Source organism: Fringilla coelebs, assembly GCF_963513975.1.
Source record: "Fringilla coelebs genome assembly, chromosome: 8".
Classification (NCBI taxonomy): domain Eukaryota; kingdom Metazoa; phylum Chordata; class Aves; order Passeriformes; family Fringillidae; genus Fringilla; species Fringilla coelebs.
In genome coordinates this window covers 29,756,651-29,782,854 of record NC_140066.1, presented here as the reverse complement: position 1 = coordinate 29,782,854, position 26,204 = coordinate 29,756,651, and the positions used below count along the sequence as shown (strand labels likewise).

The 26,204-nt window shown below is 35.0% G+C and overlaps 1 protein-coding gene across 4 annotated transcripts in view; it reads right to left on the bottom strand.

Annotated features, from left to right (window-relative positions):
* Window positions 1-26,204, bottom strand: part of ATRNL1 (attractin like 1) — a 431,089-nt gene that overhangs the window by 211,926 nt on the left and 192,959 nt on the right. For 3 of the 4 annotated variants that reach the window (XM_084210857.1, XM_084210858.1, XM_084210859.1), the window contains one exon: window positions 6,242-6,303. In XM_084210857.1, coding sequence (XP_084066983.1) covers window positions 6,242-6,303 — 62 coding nt within the window. Of the gene's footprint in view, window positions 1-5,078; window positions 5,160-6,241; window positions 6,304-26,204 lie in introns of all 4 variants that reach the window. The other variant, XM_084210860.1, reaches the window with a different exon arrangement.

The following is a 26,204-nucleotide window of genomic DNA, read 5'->3' as shown; positions in this document are numbered from 1 at the left end:
GGTGGGGAGGGGTGGGGAGGGGTTGGGGGGGGAGAGAGAGAAAGTCTTTTTTTTTCTAATTACTGTCAGCCAGTGAATTTAGGAAGAAGGATTGTCACCAGTCCTAAATTTCAGCCTTCCAAACCAAGAGATTCACATTATTTCAAGAATTTTTTTCAATATTTTTTCAATATTTTTACCCATTGTTATTTTTCACCGCTCTCTCCAGTACAGCTGTTATTCTCCAATAATACATCACAGAAATGTAAAATATGCTTGGAAAGCCACCATACCATGTCAGCATTGTTTAGCATGATAGACTGAAATATGAAGAAGTTTAACACATTCCAAACAACTTTTCCCTTCCATCTGTAACCTTTCCAATACTTTTTCCAAAGAGGCAAATACGCTAAAATGAGTAGGTGTAAAAAAGTCATCACTTTCCTTATTAAAAGTCCTGTTAAAATTCAATTTTCCTGAGGACACAAGGATTTTTAGATTTCCAGGCCAAAGAAGCATCATTCAAGAAGAATACTAAAAATTCTGCAAATGCACTGGATAAAGAATAAACACCCCTGATTACCCTCAACCTGATTTTAGAATTTCAGCGACTAAAGACTGAAAACATATTAGGAAAGAAATATAATTTTCCAAGTGTTTTCCTAAAATATCACCAAAACAATTATTGAAAACATAGAAAACCAACTATGATATAGAACATGATTGGGCCACCTATGAAGATTAAATTCAGAGCAAAAAATTCAGATCAAAAAATTTAAATAGATTATATCACTAGTTTTTACTGTGTAATTCTTAGCTTTTGGAGTTCACAGTCGAATTTCCATAATTTTTTTCTTATTGCCAAAACATAGGCATCCCTACCTTGGATTCCAACAGGTAATTTAGAAAGACCACAAAACCTCCAACACAAAACACTTCATTTAGTACCATGAAATTTTACTGGAATATTTGCATTAATTAATATTCCAATACAGAAGTTAAATTCCTTTGATTCAAGATGTCTCTTCTAAAAAGGAATGATCAGATTGAATATTTTCGGACGTATGAAATTCACAGCATAGCACGCGGTCTAGCACTGTCTTTTCTCTCTCTCTGTGATTTATTTCAGCTGAGCACAGGGACCTGGAATATTTCTGCCCTGCCATGAGGAGATTGCTCATTTCTTGGCTGTCACTCAGTGCCCAGCCCATCACACCGACCCGCCTGCAGAGACAGGCGGGCACGGCGTTTGACAAAGCTGCTTGTCCATTACCCGCTGTAATGGACAATGACACCACTGCCTGAAGGAAAACACTAATGTTTTTACTTCCTTTATTTCTTGTTATTGTTTCCCTTCATCAGCTTTCACCCCACTTCACTGTATTCCTCACATCTGGGAGCAAACTCCTGAAGTTAACTTTGCAAGTGGTACATGTCCTAAGAAGACTGAATTCCTTCTCTTTGGAATTAAAATTACAAAAGCAAAATTTCAAGTCCATTTATCACAGATGAAAACCTGTTTTAGTTCATTGCTTAAAGTACAGTGGACTGGAGTTTCAAAAAAAAGTGACCAGGAAGGATTAAGCACTCCGGAAGAAAAATTGCTGTGAGCCCTGATGCTGTCGAAGTCTAAGAAAAAAACTGACTAACTGGATTTAAGAAAATACATCAGAAAATGTAGGGAATCAAAATGTAAACGCAGTATGAATCATCTGTGATGCTTCTTAGGATGCAAAATCCAATACAGCTCTAGAAAGACACAGTCCTGAAAGGAGAAAATGCCAGAGCTTCAGGAGGCACAATGAACACCTCTCACTGTATTTGCTACATAAAGGAAGTGAGACTTCCAAACTTTAACTGCACTGACTTTAAGGAAGGAAGAAGCCCAAATCTGTTCTATACACAGGCACATAGGCCATCTTCAGATATCTGAGCCACTGATTTGTGTTTTGAGGAACATTGTCTGTTGAAAGCCAAATATGGTGAGCACTCACACACACTTCCAAATTACTCAAAGGACTAACAGAAAGATTGAAACCAGGAAGAAAATAATGGAAAACAGTTCTGTTCACTGACAGATTAAATGACTCCTCCCTTGTTTTGAGGAGCAACTGATCCAGTGGTACTGGGGAATCTCCTTTGCCTGCAGGCCAATAACAAGTATTGGTGTGTTCATATTTCCCTCTCCGGAAATATGAACACACCAAATAACTCCACAGCGATGACAAAGTTTCTGTGTGATTCAGAGAGCAGAAGACACAAAGCTACATTCAACAATTCAAAACAAACATTTAAAGAAAGGAAACCCAACTCAAATTGCCCACCACAGTACAGACATGGTTTTCCCAGAGGAAGTCAAACAGCTCTGTGCTTCTAAGTGAGGTGAAAACTTTTAAAGCATCTCACCTCACTTAAGTAAAAACCATTTTTATTCTAGCCCCAAAAGTAAAATCCATTTTGCTACAATAACTTGATTTTCATATTACTATAAAATATTCTAATTTGACTTTATAAGAGTTCTGAATTTTCTGAGCTCCAGCCATGGTGGCTGTGATCTGATCCCGACACACTGGTTTTTGCCTTCCTCACAGAGATCAATATTCAATCTCACAAAGATAAGCACTCCAAAATCCAGCACTAATTTACCATCCTTCACTCTTATAGGAACAAAACATTAAGGCAGGGTAGAGACCAAAGGATGCTGGTGAAGAGCAGGAGTTGTCTCATTGCAAATTCAGGCCCAGGGTGGTGGACTCAAGCACTGCAGCTCCCAGGAGTTCTAACCCTGCTGAAACGCAGCCACCCCCTCCCACTGCAGGGAGCACACAGTCCTGCATATGGACTTAATAAATCTGGTTCTTCAGCATCTGCTGCAATTCTTGTGGGAGCTCATGCTCATCTTTACCAAAATACCCATCCTCTCCTTCTGCAATAAGCACTGGGTATATTTTGAATATTGTTTTCTTTCACTTATGCTGCTCACAGAAAGATTTAACAGAAAGAATGTACCCCTGATCTTAAATGACCATAATTTTTCATGGAATTTCTTAAAGCACACACGAAAGAAGGATTTTCAAACTTTCAAAGAGTCCATATTGTTTAATATTGCTCTACTTAATAAAACCTGGACATTGTGTAATTTATGACAGCGTGGAGATAGGTTACAAAAGTGACAAAAATATTCTATTCAGTCAATCAGCTTCACCCAAAGTACCAGAGGCAAGAGAAGTAACAGCTCTGGGAGCTCAGAGAACATGTCTGATGAGTTGGTAGTTGGTGCAATGCATTTGAAAAAGGCTTTAAAAACATAGTTCTGGCACTTGCTTATCATTTCCTATCACGAGTATATTAACAGCTAACCTTTGTCATCTGCACCAATTTCATGCTTGCCTGGTTTTGATTATGAGATTTAACCACATTTCTTACCAGAACTTATGCTTCAGATTCTTGATACAAATAATTATCTGGAATTGCCTGAGTACTGTTATAAATTCTGTTATACTGTTACCATTTTATTTAAAACCAGGTATAAAAATCAAGTGTTTCTTAGCTCTCCATTTAGGATTAACTCAAATCAAAGATGATAAAAACAAACAATTATTGAGCAATCAATATTCATGAATGTTAGATGTGATCTAAAGTAAATAATGTTCTCAGAAAATAAAGCTCTTCATATACCCTTATGAAATGTCTAAAATGTCCAGGCACCTATTTAGCTAAATCCATATATTCATGTAAGACCTGCAAATCCATACATTCATGTAAACACTGCAAATTTCTTTATCCCTTAGAGTTTGAAACAAAAAAAAAAAGTGCCATACTTTAGTATATTGTGGGTTTTAGTGGTCCAGGTAATACAGAAATATACTTTCTTTAACTGTGCATACTGCATTTCTTCACTGTAATAAAGATCATTCCCATTTGCTGCCTGTGAAACTTTCCAATGAGATCTGTACTTCTTCAAAGAAGATGGAAAGAAAAGAAGTCACAGATTTCTCAATTTGTGTGATGGCTAAAAGTCTTCAAGGCACTCAGCACAACAACACAGATGCTACACTATAAGACAGTTTGGAACCTGTGACTACTCATATTTCATTTTTATTCTTAGAGAAAAGGTCACTGAACCAGTAGCTGCAAAAAAGCATTCCAGTAGAAAAAGAATGAAATTAAATAGGGTGCATTGTTAAAAACAATGCTTATCATGGTCTGAAACACTACAGTTTCAATAATATTCTGCTTATTTTTTCAATTTAACTTCTATTTATCTTTATTTTATCCTAGAATGTTTTTGTTCTAGGATATACAATATCAGTATCTACCAAGATCAAGCATTAATTGCAGAGCTAATCATACATTTTGTGCTTTATTATGTAAAGTTTTAAATAAATGCCTTACACAACCATACTTCTAAAACAGTTCATTTTGATACAACAAGGCAGTTCTAAAAATGCCTGTTTTGATGCCATAAAGTGTTCCTTTCATCTTTCAGTCTGGAACACAAAACCTATAAAGGAACAGTTTTAAACTATACTTTTGCCTGGTTGTTGAATAGCTGTTATTGTCAAGCAGCTCTATTTGCTGCTCTGGCCAGGCAGGGTGAACAGCATTTTGTCACAATCTCAGAAACAGAAATATAATACTGGATGGGAGAAATGCAAAGGCAGGTTTATCAAAGCATGTTGAAGTATGTTTTGCTATCAAGTACATTCAAATTGTCTTTAAACACAATTATTTTCTCTATCAACAACCTCAGTAAATATGGCCTGGGTTATTATTATTTTTACCACCATGATTTGCCACAGTCACAATACACCTCATTCCCACTCAGCACACAAAACCAAACCCCACAGACAAACAAACTCAAGCCCACACAAAACAAGAAACAAACAAAGCCTGTTTAAAATTATTCTTTTAGGCTGCAAACTGTTGACATCCTACCTGTGCATTTACCCAGAACAAACTGCATGAGACAGACCATCACACTGGGAGAGACAATTCCATGTACCCATAGAGATGGCTGCACCACCAAAGAGCCTTTAGCTCACCTTTTTTAAGGCTGCACCAGAACACAGAGCACCAAGAAACTGCTCTTAGTTTACCTCTGTTATTTGTGACAGAATCCCTCTGGTCTGTTGTTCTTAGACTTTGCTTTCATCTGTATGGATTTGTAATCTAACCGTCTGCAATAATCATCATAAGTTTTAGAGCTTGCTGTCTCCCCAAGAAATAAAGAGAATAAAACCCCAAAACACAAAAAAAACCTCAAAAAACAAAAACCCAAAACACCACTAAACTGACCTTTAGGCAATCAGCATTTTATTGCTCTGTTTGTGGTGAAAGAGGAGAAATGGGAAATTTTATATCACCTACTGAACTCCTCCCTATTAGCCAATGACCTGGGTACAAAAAAACTTCAGGCTCTGTTCATTTCCGTGCCCTTTTTGGCAACAGCAATAAACAGAAGTTGGACCATTCACGATATTTAAGAGTCTGATTCTTCTCAGAGCACAGTGATTAAAGTCAACAGAGAAGCCATACTGTGAACTTGTGAAATAAAGTTATGGCCTAAAAATACAGAAAGTCTGATGAACAGACCTGTCTGTCGCTGTTCACATTTTGTGTACACTTCATGGTTATTGGGAAATATCTTCAGAGGAAGATTTCAAAGCACTGTAACTAATCTGTGTATATTCAAGTTTGTGATATTTTATAAGAGAGCTGAACTTTTAAGAAGTCTTTCAGTGGAGTTTTTTTCACATTCTAGAATAGTTGTTCATTTGCAGTTGAAGCCCATCCCTGCATTGCTGCCACAACCAAATCTCAGGCATCAGCTACTGCCTTTCACAGTCAATCTCTGACACATGAAAGCATTAGTAGTGACATGCTGTGTTTTATTAAAAATAACAAGCTATTGAACAGAGCCATCATTTTAAATAATTCCATAAAAGTGTTTATAGAAAAATCCCACACATAAAGTAGAGTTTAGCTGGCTTCTCCTAATCACTGTAATATATGGTACAAACCCAGCTAATCTTCATGAGGTGTGAGGACTGTACCACTGAATATGAAATACACAATTATATAATGCAAGATTCCAGCAGCTGCCTTTAACTGGCCTGGACCCTCCACTGGGGCAAATTAGGGAGCACAGTTTGAAGGCCTCCTTTCAGGCATTTCTCAAGATTCAGAAGCTGGTTAAGATACTGGTTTGATGGTAAAGAGTCATCAGGATTTCAGTCAGAAGACAAAAAAAGCAATTTACCTGAAGAAGGTGACAAAGAACTGCACCAGATCCATGATAGTATTGTGCTGTGAGAAGGCAATCTGCAAATAAAACAGAAGTAAATTACAACATTTTCAGACTGAACAGCTCTTTTTAGGCGAGGGCTTTATGGCTCCACGGATGATTACTTTCAAGTGGAATTTCAGTCTAGTCTGCACACACCTGCATCTATGATAAAGTGAGATGAGCAACTAATTCCCACATCCCTGCTGGTATCAAAACACAAACAAAGGAATATAGTACTTCTACTGAAGTAAACTTAATAGAAATAGCCATTTACTATGAACAATAAAAATAATATGAAAAATATTAGGAAATCATATTGTTATAAATTGTCTTGCTTATAGTCAACTGTTTTGACCAACACCATCTTCCATTTTAATAAAAACGCTGAAACAAGGTTTCAGAGAAGACAAACAACATATAGAGCTTAAAATTAATGCATTTAAAATATTTTAATTGTATAATATTAAAATTAATGCATATGTTAATTTAATTTTTATAAAAGATAAATCCGGTGCATGATAAAACAGTTTCAAAGCAAATTACTTTAAAGACAAAGTAATAAATATTCTTTTGGGCTACATTTTTATAGCCTCACCAGAACATGCATTAGTTCAGCTCCTTGCTGTAATTTTTGTGAATATTTAAGAATTATCTCTAAGACAGCATATAGACATTCACACTTGCATGCAATACAGGCTATAATTTTGTAAGTAATTTTTGCTAATGTTAAGAACAGTATTTAATATTTATGTTATATCTACAAATATCCATAAGTCCCTGTCTTCCTCAGTTTTTCAGTCTATAATTATCAAACTAAAGATACAGAGACTATTCTACTTTAAATTGCATGAAGTGTTTATCTAACTGTATTTACACTCAAAATAATCGTTGGGTTTAGAAATCCTGGTGCATTTAAGATCTGATCTTGACTAGTAATTACACCAAATTACTCTGAATCCCTTTCGTAGCTTACTTGTGAACTTTTGAAATTATAAATCATGACACTCAAGAGTTTTTTAATTTTTTTAAATTTTATTTTTATTTAACACAAAGTTATAATGTAAACTTCACTAATAATGGTGTTAGTGTGCCTTGTGCCAGCCAAACACAGCTAAATATAGTTCAATTACCTAAAAGATAACATCTGAGAAAAGACCAGAATACTTCTTTGGCCCAGTATAAAGTGCATCCCAAGTATAAACAATTGTTTAAGTACACCTTGAACAAAATGAAAGCTTTCCAAATTAATTTTTTATATTTTAAATTCTGCCTGGATTTAATTCAAAGTCTCTATTTAGTACTCAAATTCACTCCTGGTTTTTCCATTATGTTTTTTTACAACTACCATACTTTAGGTGATGAACTAGCACAAGGAGAAACAACATGCCAGTTTTGATAGAGTTCACCTTTTGTGACCTGCTGAAATGCTCTTTGTCAAAGAAGCATTTTGATTTTGCATTACTAAAATTATTTTCATTCAAGGTGTCAGAATTCCTTAACAGCCCCTGTGAGTCTAGAAAGAACTCCAGTTTGCAATCAAACCCCACAATCTGATCACAATCATACCAGGAAAGTTTCATCTTAAACCTTTTTTAAGAAACTATAGTGCCTCTATTTCTCTTTTCCAACACACAACAAAAATAAAGTAAGCAGATTTACAACATTTCAATGATTTTATATCATTATCAATAGTTAAATGATTTGCATAGTCCAAAGCTCAGGGGTATAAGGTTTTTGCACAAGAATGAACACAAAAGGAATTTCCAACTTCTATTAATCTAATCACCTGCCCAAGGTAAGTGCAAAGTTCTACTGTTGCTGTCCATTGTTTGCAAATTTATGGAAGCCCTTCTGCCTGTGAGACTTGCTTGCTTAATTGTATGAGATTTTCCTAAAAGTACTCATACTTAAAAGCAGAAACATAGTTAGATAGAAAGTTTCATCCCAAAAGTAATTTCCAATTTTAATCAAATATCTTCTAATAATTACATTAGAGTTCATGTTTAAAAGATAAACTACAGTATTTTCTGAACAGTATCATGCATCTTTGACTAATTTGAACACAGAATATTAACAAAAAACCCACATATTTTAATTATAAGGAGACCACAAAGACACAAGTAAATGTCATGAACCTAGGACTGATACAAAGAACCATAATACAATTAAAAAGATTTATTTCCTTTGGGGTTTTATATAGATACGAATGCAATTGTCTTTTTGCTTGTGCCTATATAGCTAAGGGACAAGTTCTTTCAACCCAAGGTTTTCGCTTTGGACTTAAAGATACTGGAGCCAAATATCTCCTTTGTTAATTTGTATCGTACCTTAATAGTTTCCAGTTTCCCCAAAACATCTAAAAAGCTCGTGGATCTCACAAACATTATCTCTTTCTTCTAAATAAGGAAGAAGAGAAATATCCTTTCCATCATTTCCTATGGAACAGAACCAAGTGCTGTGTGGAACATAATTTTTTATAGTAAAGGATAACCTCTATGAATTATTGTTATTATTATCATTACTGTTATTGTTGCTGCTGTGAACTGCAATTGTATTCCATCAGATCAAAGTACACCAATATACTAAAGATTAAATGTAGAAAACTGCAACAGAATGAAAAGATTCCAAAGCCAAATGTGGGGTTTACAAATATATATATATACATATACATGTGATCCACCTCAACATCTTAAGGGATAGAAAAGCCTATGAAGAAAAGGCTGATGAGTGATAAATGAACTGTGGGGATTCTTCCAACAACAAGACATATCTATCTTTTTTCTCTGCCCCATTAGAGTTTGTGAAAAATAGGGTTTTAAAAATCAAGCAAACAAACTTTTTTAACAATGCTGGCCAAATTGGAAGACAAGGCATTGTGACTGCTGGCAAATCCTTTAGAGCAATTAAGGATTCAAAAGTCAGATAAGCAGCAGAATATGCCAGAGAGCAACGACACAAGGACGCACTGCAATGAACATTGCAGGTACTTCTTAACTTTTCATGTTTTGGTTACACACATGATATAGGAAATACACTTCACACTGAGTAATGATGGATGGAATAGATCTGTTGAAAGAGGAATAACTTCTGAACATAGATTTTTTTCAGCCTTCAGAAGATAATGCCTGCAGGAATGGGTTCATTTTTTCCCATTGCTCCAGTTCATCTTTACCTTGACTATCATATCTAGCAGCAATAGAGTCCTACAGAACAATAGGTCAAGATCTGTTCCATGACAAAAATGAGACAATCTTGGAAGTCTAACTCAGGGACAACTTTCATATGGAAATAGCAAGTCTGCCCTTAGAGCTTTGTGTTTTAGTTTAAAGATATAGGTGTCAAGAAGCCGTCTCCACAATTCTAACAGCACCAATTGTGCAAAAGGAAAAGGAAAAGTAGGCACTAAATCCAAATTGCACATTTGCAGAAAACAGGAACCTAATCCACGAAATGTTCCATATATTCAAATAATGTACACAAAAAGCAATTATAATCTGTGCTCCATTTCATGACATAACCCACCAAAGCAAACTCCTATCTGCTCAAGCTCTCAAACCATGAATAAATACTTCCGTTAATACAATTTCTCCATCTTCCACTGCTAGCAAATTAAAAATGAACAAATAAGAGAAACTAAAATAAATACATGGCAAAACTCTGAAAGAAGGTCTAATTATTAAACCTTGAAACATAATGCAATAAGGTCAGACATAACCCCAACTAAACTGCCTGGACTGTGTTGATTACGCAGACTTAAACCCTGCAGAATTATTACTTCCTTCAGTATCATCAAAACCATAATTTAATTTCTTCTTGGATAAAACTATTATACCCTCCCACACTGCTGCCAGGTATGTATTGAAGCAGAAGAAATGGACACTGACTGAACATAAAGACTGACATTTTGGGGTCCAACGTCTTTCACACTTTCTTGAGGGACACTTTCTTACTGAGACTACTTCAGACAAAAAATATGAAAGTCAGCTGAGGAAAATATTTGTGTAGATCACTACATTTTTCTGTACACACAAAAATGGTTTTTTTGTGTATACACAAAAATTTTTTTAACAAGGAAAATGTAGAAGATCAAACACTGTGATAATATGGAATAAGGATGATAGAAAATTTAAACATATAAATTCTTACATTTACATTTCATTGTACAAAGTGAAGTTTAGATATCTACTCTGACTGCAGAGACCCAAGTATAAACTGTTTTAAAGACATTACTATGTATTGCATAATAATTTTGGGGTAGAGAATGGTACCTATAGATATCTTCAAACTCTGTGGATACATGACTACTGAATAACCAGTAGTTACAAATGAAAGGATATTCTGATTTCTTCATTTAAATATAAATACAATTCTAAGTACAATTATATACTGGGATATCTTTAGAGAGAGTAAAAATTGTTCTGACTCTTCCCTTCCATTGGACTTCAGCTATGAAGAGTGGCCTGCAAAAGCGAGAGATGGATGGTAGGAAATTACCCATTTCCAATAGAAATATTTAACAGGCAAGGCACAAATATCTTTTCTTTTCCCTTGGAAAACAGAAATTCCAAGAGGAATTTAAGGAAAGGACAAGATTACCAACAAATTACATCTAAATAATTATGTCTAAATAAGACAAACATTAAACTCTTGCTGGCTAAAAGTGCCACACATTTATTCCATATACTGGCTTTCCTATGACTTAAGAAATTTTGAAATATATCTGAATTTTCCCATGTGGAGTGTATCTGATCTCATCCCATGTGTGAACTTCATCTAAATTAGTCAGCTGGCTTACAATCATCAGGAGAGATAGAAAGGCACTTCATAGGTGAGTGACTCTAAAATAGATGCGGAACTCTCATAAATTGGAAGGAATTGCCCTTTGGAGCTGCCGTTTCTCTCCAGTAACACAGGGATTCTGTGGTTAGTTTAGATTATAAACCTAATGTCAAACTTAGAATATAAATAATATTAGCTGAGATAAATTTATCCCAGTTTGTAAGTACTCACTGGGTATTTCTGTCAAAGAGTGTAATGATAAAAATAGGCAAAATTAATGTTTATTGTTGGGATTAAAAGATCTGAGAAGGAATATGAAGCTAAGTGGCTGCTGCAGAATCCTACTTCCTTCTGCTGTGTTAATGCCTGTAAAGAATTCAGTCTGATGTTGACAAACAGTCCTCCCAAATGATAAGATTTAGTGATAACGAAACTTTCATACTGATAACATAAACAGAAAATGAAAGATAACAAAGAAATTCAGACTTCACATCAAGATTTGATAAACAGCTTCCTCAGATTATCTCTGCGTGCTGCAGCCCTGTCTCTTATGCTGGCACACATTACATTATCAAAATACACACCCCTTCATTTCTCAAAAAATGTAATAATTACAGGATATTATTTCCAGCATTCAGAGTCATAAGAGGCTGAAAGACAATCTAGTTTTGTAGTCAAGTAAGATGAAAGACGCTCCTATATAAGGTTATAATAGCTGAACTTTCTTCCTACCTAACAGGCACTTTATCTATTAAATTCAATATGCATATTCCACTTCTTCATTCAATTCTGTGCTTGTGTACATGTATGAAGAAACACATACCACACAGAAAAACCCAGCATTAATAAACTCCAGGAAGTGAAGGAGAGAATGTGGGGGAGGGAACTCTTATTTAACTTACAGTTTTACTCAGTATGCAAAGCATTTTCATAATGATCCATATGGACCTTATTAAGAAATTCAAATATTGAATATTGAAGTCAATGAAAGAATGGAAGAAAATTAAGAGGCACAGACAAGAGACAAATGACATGTTTCAAAATTAAATTTAAAAAAATTAAATGTAATTGGCACAAAGACCTATAGCACTGAAAAGTTATTTTAGACATAAATCTTTGCAGGACTGAGTTCTCCTACAAACTGTGTGAAACAGCAGATTTCTAGACAACATCTTTCAAAACTCTGATTTTTAAAAGCCTGCCTAGATTAAATGGACAGGAAGAAAAATTAGAAACAGAAGTGAAGGGAATGAGGTGAGAGAATTTGTCAGGCAGAGTTGAATGATTAAATTCTACTACAAAGAGAAGCATTGCATGACAATATGGTTTTGTTTGTCAAGCTACATTAAGGAAAAGCCATTTTTGTCACTTGCTAGAATTGAATTTTCCTTTCAACCCTGGGTTTCAGCCTTCTTGGTATACCTTCTTCTGACATCTTATTATGACTTGATAAATTAAGGAGTTTCCCATTAGGAAAGCTGCACCTGTTACGGAATGTGCTCTGATCATCACAGAGTCCCAGACACAAGGATGGGCAGGAACATCACAAACTGAGGTTGTTCAACTTCCCACTCAAAGCCAGGCTACTGCCAGCACCAGATCAGGCCAGCAGTCTCCTTTCCAGGGGAAGTTTTGTAAACCTCCAAGAGAGAGCATTCTGCGGCCAGTCCAGAAAATTTGTTTCAACACACCATTGCAAACACAATGAATTTTTTCTAAGGTTCAATTTGAATCTCCAAAGGTGCAGATTCCACTTCCTTTCATCCATGTCCTGCATGCAAGACATTTTTCACCTTTCCTAAATAAATTAATAACTTTACACTGAGCTATTTGAATGACTGCAGAACTTAATATGATGTTCATGGCATTTAACATGCATGACTATGTGTATTGTAAAAAAATATATATCAGAGATGGAAAATGTGCTGCTAAAAAAATAAGGGGTTTTTTTTTCAAATTTCTCTAAGTTTCTTATTTCTTACATCTACAGTAGAGCTGGTTTTGCTAGACAATCTACCAGTTAACCAACTGGCTGGTCTCCAGGCTAATAAAAATGATAATAAAATTTTTATAAGGCTACAAAAGCTGAATTGTTAAAACTTATGCAATGTTTTGTTCATTTTAGAAATCAAATACTTGGTTAGAGAAGGCAAAACATGCCCTGAATTTTGCATAAAGATCATGCCATTCAAAATAATGTATGCAAAACCCATTGTGAGATGACAAGAAAAGGGCAAAGCATTTTCTTAAACATGAAGAGAGTAATTTCCCAAAGTTTATTGTTATAAATGTAGAGCATGCTATAAAGCTGTTGGAGCTGTGAAATAAAAAATTTTGTATTTGCAATGGCACTTTTCTTGATTACTGTGGATTAGCATATTTATGAGGTTACTCAGCCTCAGGTTTAAACCCACAAATCAAAGGTTTATATCGGCATGGGTAATGGATTACACAGGAGTCTCTGGCCTACGATATCCCAGAGGTATCTGTCTTTCAGAAGATTTATTTATATAACACCACTTTGTAGAAATTACACTTTCTGATCTTTTGCGTGGTGCTTGGTGATTCCCCTCTCTAATGTCTAAAACAACCAAAAAGCAGCAGTCTCAGTCAGCAGAGGAATTCATTGATGTATTTTCTTGTTCTCCTCCTCACCTTTTGATAAGGCCATGAAAGACAGAGGCTCTAATTCCTTGATGTAAATAGCACTGCTACAATGAGAATAGAAGTCACTGTGAGCATATTTAATGCAATTACTTCTGAAACAAGGAAGGAATCTGCATTCCAGCAGTTACCCACAGCACAAATACCTGAATTTTGTTCATCCTATGAACAGCTCTGTGATAGAACACAGATAAAATTTTGTAAAGTCTCACTTTTTTCTCCACAGGTGAGTGCTGATTACATTACTATCAGTGGTAAATACCTACTGACCTCCTCTTGGCTGCAGAGAAACCAGAATTTCAGAGAAGAATACTAAGACAAGAAATCAAAATGCTTAGTCCAGCCTCTCATGAAAGATTAGCCAAAAGAGAAGTCAGGTAAGCGTTTTCAAGACTGTGTGTATCCAAGTGAATCTATTTGATCATCATTGAGAAATTTTGACACTGGAAGACACCAAAATCTCTTTAAACTCTACAGAGAAAATAGTCTTCAGCTTCAGTATTACTTCAATCTTTTACTGAAGATCCACATCTCATAGAACAGAAAACCAAAGTATGCAAAGAAGGTAAGGGAGTGGGGTTTACATGTGCATGAGAACAAAGAGGACACATAATAACTGATATAATTTAGGAGAGCCAACATAAAAAAGTATGAGGAAAAAATCTCAAGACTGAGCTCTCTGTATTGAATGTTTATTGCACTGGAGGAGAAGTGTGGGGGTTTGGATGTAAGGAATGATGTTTACTTATCTACACAGGGGGCAAGAATATTCTAACAGATTTTCTGCTGAAAGAACAAGAAACCACACTAATGTGAAAATATTAATTCCTTCAAAAAAAGGGGAAGTGGTTGACTAACCTAAAAAGCACACAGCATACCAAGAAAGAAACTATATAACAAATAAGCAAGAAAATGAATTCTATATTTTTCCTTGAAGAGGTGATCAAAATGCAGAAAGTGAGAACTGAGACTTTTACAAAATATTAAATTGTGAGGATTAACAGAATAAATTGTGATTCAATTTTGTTATGTTAATTTTACTCTCTTTCATTTAACTTTTATCGATCACTTGAAACTGCTATTATAGCTCAAGCTGTAATAAATTTGAAAAACAAAAAAGCAGATACAACTGTCAGCTTGAGACTTCACTCACCCTCACAGTACATTCTGTAGAGTCAGGATGATGGATCACTGACATATCACTGAGGATATGCTGTCACAGTCAGAAGAGTATTTGTAAAAAAGTGCAGAGAAACGTGTAATGGAAACGGCAGAAACCTTTTTAACAACTTGCAGGAATTAGGTTGGGAAAGGTGGATGAGTAACTGGGTTTCAGGAAGACTCAGAATGCTGTGAAACAGAAGAGCAGGGCCTGCTCAGCTGAAGTTGTTTTCCTAGAAACAAGCTCATGCTGCCTTTTTGGCAATGACAGGCTGGACTACACTGATAGAAACTGGCAACAGTCATTCCCAGGAAACTACAGCAGTTGTACCAAAAGTTTTGAAACTGAAATGCAGAAATCAGAGTGAAATGTATGAATGTACCACCTAGAACTGAGATCTGGAGGCTGCCTGCAAAGCTCAGAACGAGCTCATGGACAAGCAGCAAGGAAGTTCAGTCAGATTTATTTTAATTCAAACAGGCCCTATTGTTGAAAATAAAAATATTTAAAGTTGTCAGCACTGAGTGTACTTTTTATTCTCTTTTTAAAAACTGGATTTCCCAGTATATTTTCCGGAAGCTCTAACTGTTTAATCAGGCTTGTGCAAATCCACAATAACCATTTGTCTGTTGAACAGCTTTAACAAGATCAAAATCTAAAGAAAATAAACACTTTTGCAGCTAGAGCACTTCATGCCTTCAGAGAGAAAAATGAAAATACTTTTCAAGACCCCTACATCATTATGATGCTGGCCTGCCCTCTGTCAAGACACGGGTTGTGCCTTTTCCTTTCTCTTGGTCTTCATACCAGCTTAGGGCAGAAATGTTAAGATCTGTGATTGTTCAGCTATCAAGATTTTTTTCATTTGAGTGGGAAGAGAGAGGGTATCTGCATAGATGAATTTGATCTCAAAATAGTGAATATCATCTTCTGGCAAAACAAGTATATGAGTCAGGGCAAAGATCCTACATGCAAAAAACTCACATTCAGAAAGATAAACTCATTTTCTGTTACACAGACATTTACTTTGCAATTCTGAAATGCCTCATTTGCTGTTCTGAATCTATATGACAGGAGAGTAAGGCAATAAATAAGGAATTTATTTAGAAGAGTAAGTCTAGTAAAGATCAGGTATCTTCCAGCCTTCCTCTATGCCTCAGAAAAATGATTTCTTCTTTTAACTAAGGAAATATTTCCAAGTGCAATCTGGCAAATTGGAGGAAATCCTCTCACAAAAACTTTGTTTCCTAAACAATAAAAGCTATAGAACACCCCTCTGCATGTCCTGCATGGAGAACTGTGGGCTCAAAGACTGATTTTAAAAACAGTGTCCAAAAGATTTTTTTTAATAAGACAACAAGAGAGATGATCCCAAAATATACCAGCTGAGGGAAAGACACATGAAAAAGTGCCCATGTTATCAGACAGCACCAAAGGAAACAGAGGAAATTACTTATAAAAGCATCAATTATTCACAATAATTTTAGACAAAATTTTGAACAAAATATGGGGGGTTCTGCAGAGAGCTAGGAAATTTGAGGGCTCTATTTTCTCCCATAGCTACCAGTTTTCAAAATTGGCTGAGCTGGCCCAAAAAAACCAAAAAACAGTTTTGATGAGCCTTTTAAGGAAAAATTACTTTCCTAAAATTTGAAAAAAAGTAAAAAGATTCAGCTTAAAAACAAAACAAAAAAAAAATAAGTGAAAACTTGGTTTAACCCTGAAATATTTTTTCTGCAAAGTTTTAGAAACTAAAACAAGTTTTCTCCAAAAATTTTCCCACAAAATCATCATATTTGACAAACTCCAATTATTTCACTCTAGAAGCCTGACCAGGCTTTTTTAAGAGAGCCATGTGCAGGGCACAGAGGAACAAATACTTTAAAAGACAATTCAGACTATCTGACTCCAAGTGCAGGAAGGTGTTGAAAAAGTGAAGTTAAGAAATTAAAATAATACTTTTTAGTCCCTGCAGGGTGAACTTCTCAAGTAAAGATTTTAAAGGTATCTATCTTGCCAACAGTCATTTGTAAGAAATATCCTCAGAGTATTCCAGGAAAGATTTTCAGTACATTTTCTGGGACAAAAATACAGCAGAAAGATGTCTTCAACTAAATGCAATGACTACAGTCAAAAAGAAGGGTTGTTTTTTCTCCTAAATGATTACAGAAATTCCCCAGACCATTCCAACACCCTTTTTTCCAAATGAGAATACACTCATTGTTTTCACTGAAACAAGAACATACATTTAAAAAAATATAGATTTGTATATTTATTATTTCTGAGAATGAACACTTAATTGGTTTCTAGCTGCAAGTAAGGGGGTTTTGCAATTATTTTATGCATCTGTAGAGGGCTTAATGCTGATTTATGTTGTTTACTGAAATCTTGACTTAGCCTGGTGGGAAACAGTACAAGGAAACCACACAACTACTATATTCAAGGGTTACAAGTGATTTCCACAAATGAGGTATTCTAAACTCTTTCAAAACAAATCATTCTCAGTAATCTTTTTTAAAAGAACACTAAGTTAAAAGCGGTTTATGTACCAATTGTCTTTTTAAACTTCAACCTAAACCCATTCAAATTGAAAGGGAGGAAACTCCATTTAAACATAAGAGATATTTTTTACTGCAAGGAGGGTCGAAGACTGCAGCAGGCTGCTCAGACAGGTTGTGTATTGATCCTCAGTCCTTGGAGATATTCAAAACCTGACTCAACAAAGCCCTAGACAACTTGCTCTTGCTGACCCTGCTTTGAGGGGTCACACAATCTCCAGATGGTCCTTTCCAACCCCAATCATTCTGTGATTCCAGAATAAGCATGGTTATTTCCCTTCTCACAGTTTTTAGTACAGGTTATTAGGCCTCTCTGTCAGTAACAGAAGAAAAGACAGAAAAAGGTTTTCTGAAAGATTTAATTTCCTCTCCATTGTTCCAAGGCTGGCAAGTGCAGAAACATCCCTGCTAGAAGTGCTTACTTGAAACAACAAATATTATCTAGTTCAATGTATTGTACCAGAGAGTATTATGCTTTTTCTTAATTTTAAAGCATAAAATACATTTTTCAAATGTCTGTTTATAACACAAGAATAGAAAAAAGGTACCAACTCAAATTTGCCTCACCAAAAGTTCCTGAGAGAAATGCCCTGACTCCAGTAATGATAACAAATACTTTGATGCAATACAATCAATATATTTAATGCAACACACTATTACAGTAGCACCAGTCTAATGTTCATAGCTGGTGAAGAGAACTTCCCTGCCTTTGCATTATTGGCCTGAAGAACTGCACTGGGAAGTGTTATCTACTCAATTATTCCATCTTTGGACAATACCACTCATTTCGTCTTCCAGAAGTTCCTTCCAGCCTCAACCACTGTGTGAGATAATACAATAATAAACCACAGTTATTATAGTTTTTAAATGATCTTTCAAAAACAAAGTTTATTCATTATTAATGGCTACATTTCTAATCTTGGTCCTAAAAAACCAAAACCAATTGTTCAAATTTGCTTAATATCCTTCCAAAGTTAACCAGCTGAGAGATTATAAGTGTTGTGAAATTGAAGCTTAATGAATGTATAACCAAAAAATCTTTGTTTTCACAACCTATTCGCTAAATACTATATAAAATACAAACTGTTGTCTGCTATAGTATTTATGTTATTAATGTTTTACTATTTATTAACTTTTTCTTTACTGTGATGAAAAATCTTAATGCCAATATTCAATCAAGTCTCTACCATAAACATTCCTGATGCCTTTTTCCTACGAAATGAAGAAATTCTCCTTATTTTCCTTTACATCCTATCTACTGAAATTCTATCCATAGGTTTTAGTGACTTTTCAAGGTCATCAAATATTTGTTGTGCCACAATTTAAAAGGCTGATAGGAATCAAAGATACCAGAACTCCAGGGCAATTTCAGGTTAACCTCTTCTTTATTGAAGGTTGATAGGTTTTGATCTGTTTCATGGGCAAAGTCATTATACCAATATTTTATCTGAACACCTCTTAAAAATGTTGGGTATGAAATGTAAGAATTTCAATGAAAATGAAAGGCAATTGAAGCTCTCCAATTGAGGGAAAGTCAATAATTTTCCATCATCTTTTCAACATAATTTAGCATGAAAGTGTTTCCTACTTAAAACTCAAACTGCTGATAAATTCCAAGATCAAGTATTTAAGAACAATTAATATATTGTTTGGGATCCAAACTTTGAACAGATAAGAAAAATATTTGAATAAATTTTAATAAAATTTCACAATGCAGTCCATAAAATACTCAAAACCTAATGTGTTTTCCACAGATAACTGATATTCCCAGTTTCAGATTTTTATCCTACTAAATATTATTACGTCAAAGTACTTGTTGGTCATCCACAGGCAAAAATTATCTACTAAAGAACAGAAAATCTCTAAGAAATCTTTACTGCTCTGGATTGGACTGTCATAAAAAGCTGATTTTCTGAGAGAGTAGGTCTTGCACATTTTAATCATAATTGGAGATGTGCTTTGAGGAGCAAAGCCTGAGTTCAAAGATGCGGCTGCAGTCTGTAAGCAGATCAACAATTACAAACTGAGACTAGAGTTAAAAATCTCAGTTCCAGAACACTTAAAATTAACTTTTTGAATCTGCACTTTCTATAATCTCCAAAGCACTAGCAGCTCCATCAGACTGGAAGAATGAGAAACTGCATCAATTTGGCCAAGAACAGAGCTCTCATCCATCTGTTTGGGAGTAAAAGTCTCACTTGATAGGTCAAGAAACACCTTACACCTGAGTACCTATTTCAGATGCAAAATTGCTGGGTTTATATATATTTTTCTATTAGACATCCAAAGGAGAAGCTCACTGTTTTATAAAGAATAAAGATAATAGCTACATAAATGTTACAATATTTAACTTGTTGAAAGAAAAATTGCACCTTTATTTTTTGAAGTCTGTTCCAATGCTGCACTTATGTCATATAACCGAGCTTGGTTTAAAGTATAAGTATCCATAAAAAGGTGATATGATAATATCTTGTGCTAATGGTGCCATTATCAAGCTATAAAATGGTGCCATTATTTTGCCCAACTGTGTGGCTTCATGCCCAAGGCCGTTGTTCCAGCTGGGAAGAACAACTCACAGTAATATGGCATATTATGAAATTTCCCTAAATATGTAAGAGGTTTCATAAATGGAATGCATTTATGCAAGCCACACTATTATGTAATAAAACAGTCTCCTGATTTATGTCTGAGAGTAGGAAATCATGTCACACCATCCCTTTCTAGGACTGAAAATGAAATATACATTTTGAAAGCTAACTAAAATGGAAAAAGAAGTTGATATGGACCTCATCCTCAAATACCTGCTGTAAAAATTATTTCCCACACATTCTGGAAGCAAGCCAGCTGTCAGAACTTAGGGTGACAAATGATAAACAGGTCAGTGGTCAAAAACTAAAAATTCCTTAAAGCTCTCAAGGCAGCGTTCAATGCATAAAAACCCAGTGATTATAAATACAGCTAAATATGCCACCTGCAACACTTCTCCTTCATCTTGAATCCTGTCTGGTTTATGTACACAAACCATAAGATACCTCTTACTTTGAGCATTCTTGAGAGTCACCGAGTCCCAGCTTTGTCTCTCAAGTTCAAGAAAAGATGAGCTGACAGACCTGCAATGGCATCTTTACAAATTCATTATTAACATCTGGCCAGTTACTAGTTTTGTACTTCAAGCATGATCATTATTCTTCACACTCACAAATTGAAACTGCAAAGGGAAGAATAATTCTTGGCATCATTCTCACATAAGAGGCAAATCTAAATTATGACATCAGTTGCAGATTGACTCAGTAGTAAATTACCAAATCCAATTTACTCAGGACCTTGTAATTTAGTTTCAATCTAATTTAATTTAATTTTAGCTGTGATATATAAATGTTGATTAGTAGACTATTGCATAAGAATACAAAGTATTTAAGTTTCTTAAGTTACTAATATTTAAGCTACAGTAGTTTTGGGGGGGGAATTTGGCATGCTTTTTTCCCCCAAAGGCAGAACTGAACAATATTAGGAACCATACAAGCAAATGTTAATAAAATTAAATCTGCTATCCATGCCAATTAACTCTACAACATAATTTTTTAGAATTGAAAATAATTCTCCCTTTGCAAATAAATTGAGCTAGAAATGCAGTCCATAATTTATACACCAGGCCATACTGACATGGGCTTATCCTTGTCAAAGATACAGCCACAACTGCTGCTCTTCAGAAGTGATGGATACTTATGTTTGAAATTTAGATTTTTTATCATGTGATTATCACTCAGAGATCTTACAGAGTTCTCTGATCTTTTTGCTTTTGAGATCTTCCAGCACTGAATGAAAGCACAATGAAAGAACACTTTAAAGAACCATGCAAACATACACCAAAAAATGTCATCTGTTTTATTCCCTACTTTTGCTCTGTTGTGCTTACTGGTCTTTACTTCAGGACAGATGAACAGTAAAAACTAAGCTATAAGAAGCTCAGGTTTTTTTTTTTTTTTATTTCTTTCAGAAATATAAGAATGATAAAAATCAGGACAAACCTATCAGTAACTGTCATTTGCTAATTATATGGCTGTACTTACACTAAAGCTATAAAGGTCGATTAAAATAATTAATCTGGCAACCTAGTTAGAATTTTATGCTGCAATATTCACGAAAAAATGAAAAACTGCCATGAAAACAGTCAAGTTACATTATAAATTCTGCCCCTGGGCCACCTCCCTTGACCTGCTGGCAACATCCTGCCTAACTCAGCCCAGGTCACCTTTCTCTTCTCAGAGCGCGTTGCTGGCTCATGGCTTTCCCTCCCCAGGTGCAGGATTTTGCACTTCCCTTTGCTGAGCTCCATGAGGTTCCTGTCAGCCCATTTCTCCAGCCCCTCCAGGTCCTCCTGCATGGCAGCACAGCCTCCTGGCATAGCTCAGCCTCCTCCTGGCTTTGTGTCCCCAAAGAACTTGCTGTCCCATTATCCAGATGAGTCCATTAAACCTCATAGCACTTTTCCACAAATTATTATTTCACTAACAAAATGTTCCATAGGAACAACCCAAATGGACAGACTTAATTTTACCTTTGAATAAATAGAACTGCTACAATCTACTGCTCTGACACTGAAGTAATTCGGACTTGTACAGGGAAATGAATACGGAAATGAATGGAAATAAGTATGCAAAGGAACATACATATATACTCCTTATATATTTATATATACATATATATATACTTACATATATAAATGAAAAGTAAATGGCATCAGGAAAATGTACCCACCAGGCCACATTAAGATTGAGATCTCTGTATCTGCCACTCAGTTTATCTCTTCTCAATTTATTATCTTCCTAAGCCTACCACCAATTTCCTGACATATTTTATTTCTAGTACAATAGAATAGGCAAGGGGAAGGCACTAAATAAAATAGATTTAATATTGTTGAACAAGTTTATTTGAATACTGATGCAGTCCTTGTAAAAAATTAGTTCAGGCTTATAGTTAAATCTGTTTTGTAACCACATGAAATCTGGTTGTGGTGAAAGAAGGATTAGCAAATTCCTATTGAGGAAAACTGATGCTACTTTGCAGCCAATTTTTATGGTTGTGTGATGAGGAAAAATAGTTCTAAACCTATACTTTTAGTGTCATATGAATCTAATTTTTCTGGCAGACATGCCTCATACAAGGTCAGTAGAAAAGCATTTTCTCAAAATGTCTTATAAGTTTCCTAAATCCATACAGATTCGTTTTTTCTAACTGAACAAACATCAACTATCTTTTTTCTTGAGAGAATAAAAAGAACAATAATGCCATATACTATTTTTTTCTATTAACTGCACTCAACCCTTTATAAAAGATAATAGACCTTCTGTAGCATCACAAAACTAAAAGGAGTTCACATATAAAGTAAGCTGTGAGTAATCAATATGCAATATTCAGGCTACTCATCAGAGCCCCCAACCAGAGGAAGAATCTGGTTGCATTGAGACATGAATAGTAAGTCAATGTTATGGGTTTGAAAACAAAATACACAAGAGACAGGAAGAAATTACCCTAAATTAATAGATCTCTAATGCTAAAGCTAGATTTTCTACAAAAACATACAATAATGCTTTAAAAAACTGAGTTAAAAGGTTTGAATTACCCATTTCCCAAGTGAAAGAATTTCTACTCAAATTTAAAAAAATATGATTTAAAAATCCCTTTAAAAGTTAAGGGGGAGAAACAGAAAAAAAACCCCAGCACTCCAATGCAGCTCCAGCAGAAGGCAAAGCAGCAGAGGCTGTGGATGGTGTACCTGGCACAACCTGCAAAGCAGCGCTGCTGACGTGTGGGTACCACCCAGAACAGCAGCTGCTGAAAGGCAGCTTGGATTCCTAACAGGAGAAAGAGCTGAGAAAGAGGAAATAATTTCCTTTTCTTGACTGTTTACAGTTTTGATTCAGGACAGAGAAGGCATCACAGTTATTCTTATCAATAGAATAATACTACAAAGATGTTCATGTTTAACAGGCTTTGCTTGTGTGAAAGGGTAACTCTAAAGAAAATGGTTGGAAGTGAGACTGTTGATGGAATGGGAAGAGAAAAAGGCTTATTTGACAGCAGGAGAATAATAGAAAGTCTACTTTTTTCCTTGAGAAGATTTTAGCATGTAACTTCAGATTACAAAAAGTAGATGTGTAACTACACACAGTACAATGATGTGCAAACCAGAGCCATTACAAATAGTTTGTACAGACAAGGGATTATTCAAAGGGAAACAAAATAATCAAAAAGGATTTTTTTTTACACTAAACATCTACAACTGCTGCCCAGAAGATTAAAGCGACTTCTGTTCTGGAAGGCAAGATGACTGATGAAGACAGAAAATTCCTTTGTTCTTCCTGTTCCTGAATATTGGAATGCTTCACTGAGGGAATAAATGTGTACAAAAATATGGGGTCACATTATTACAGAAACCCAGAATTAGAACATGGAATTTTAAGTGCTTAAGCTTTGCTTTGAAAATTTCCTTGAGGGTGTGAGGTGCCAATAGATCACTCTGACTACTGTGCAAGATGGACCCCAATGGTACCAATGTCTTACACTTCAAACCCCTAAAACTGAAACAAAAATAAAATTACCTCACTAATTAGGTAATTTAGGATTTAAAATTCTAATATACATTTTTAATATACTACACTCAGTTATATAAAAGTAATATTACCTCTGATTTTGATGTCAACAAATTTTGGGTCAGTTCAAGGCTTTTCAAAAGGTATTTTATATGCATTTCATATCAGCTATCTTTTCAGAAAAAGGATGAAACAGAGCAACAGTTTACACTGTTAGGCAGCAAAGCTGTCAACATACATGAAAACCAAAATAGACAAGGACATAAGAAAAAGAATGTTCTATTTGAAAGTCACATTTAGTAGAAACACAACACTCTTGCTTATCATGAATTTGCCTCACAGCTACACTTTTACTAATGCCAAAACTGAATTTCACCAATATATAAGTTTAAGAGTTGAAATTAATTTGACTTCTAAGATATTTCAATTATAAAAACTGCAGTCAATAAAATGATAATTCTTATCAACTCTCATAAAATTTCTTTGACATATTTCCATGTCTTTCCTTTTTTTGCATTCATTTTTTCAGGACAAGAACAACCTGAGTGTATGAGCTGAAGGAGTCTCCACTCTAGTTCTCCTCTTGAAACCTCTTAGCTTTAACCTCAGAGAGCTTTTGTTTCTCTTTTGAGTTCTAGTGTGCAATTCTGAATCTCCTTCAACAACATCCTTATCTCCTCAGAGCACAGGAAAAGCCCAGTGAAGCAAAGATTTTCAAGGCATGATGAAACAGTTTAATACTGCTTTTGTATATCTGATGGACGCAGTGATTTCTGGTCAGAGGTTAATCAAATATTACCCCTTGCAGCAGTTGGATATTTGCCAGTTAACTCCCCAAAATATCTGGTGCCTCAGAAAAGCACAAGGGCAGTTTTCTTCAGATTAAATACCCATTTTAAAATTTGCTGGAAAACACGTTTATTTCGTGCAAAAACAGATGAAAATTTACCTACGCAGTAAGTAATAGGGGGAGAATAAATAGGGGGTTAATGCAGGGAAAAAAAATAAGAAACTGAGAAAAGTAATTAAAGCTATTCCTTCATTTTCAGCAGCATAACAAAGCTTCTCTTCTTTGAGAACAGGCTTCTTTACTTGGTTTACTAAACCATGTTTTTATGATGAATTGTATAAGGGTTTGACTAATAACTAAAAAATTATTTACATATTGAGATTAAAATAAAGAAAAAAATCATAAAGGTAGGTTTGTACATAAATTTTGCAGAGTAGAACTAAATCCCTCAGTACAACCTGCCAAGGATTCAGCTCCAGAGGACACACAAACCCACAGAGCTCCCTGAAACTTGTGTGATGAGTCTATGAAGGAAAAGAGGGTGGTCCCTTTGGACTTCCCCAGTGTCTGTCTTCAGGGAAAGCAACTCTGAATTTTCTCCACTGCTTTATAATAGCTGTAAAGAATCTATTCATAACAGGATATGAAATAAAATCAAAGATAAATAATGGCTGATATCACAAAAGTCATTGAGAGTTCCCAGATACCTCAACCTCTTCTGAAACCTAGCACCCAAATATCCAGATGACTTAAAAATGTTACACAGTTTTGATCTGTAACTTACAGAATCTGGGAAGTGGGAAACATATTTGGGAAAAAGAAGAGGGCAGAGCATTAGGAATTATCATCAGAAATATGGATTTCATTGGAAAAAAAAACTACTGCCATAATTTCTTGATTAGATAACAACTTCAGGAATTTCCTTTAATCTGTTTGATAACAAAATGTCATTCATTTTATGTCTGCAGGTCAACTATCTTTTGCAGAAACAATAATGTACTAATGTTCACATTAAGTGGTCAAGAAAAAGTTTCTCCTTAGTAATATTTTCAGATCAAAGAAATAACTTTGCTACTGAAAGTTCAAAACACTCAGTTATATTTTACCACAAGTTTCACATTGAATATGAAAGTTTTATTTTATCTGCATGATTAAACCAAAAAAAGAAATGACAGTAACCACTGATTAATTTCTAAAATATTTCACAGAACTAAGACTGCAATAATATAATTAGTCAAAACAAATTCAGTGATCCCCTACCACTTCTGAATGCTATTCTTTCATACTTTTTTTCTATTCCTAAAACAAAAGACAAAAACCCCCCACTAACTTTCAGAACAGAAGGTTGTAGCAATTGATAAATTCCCTGAGCAGCAGGGCAAAACAGTCA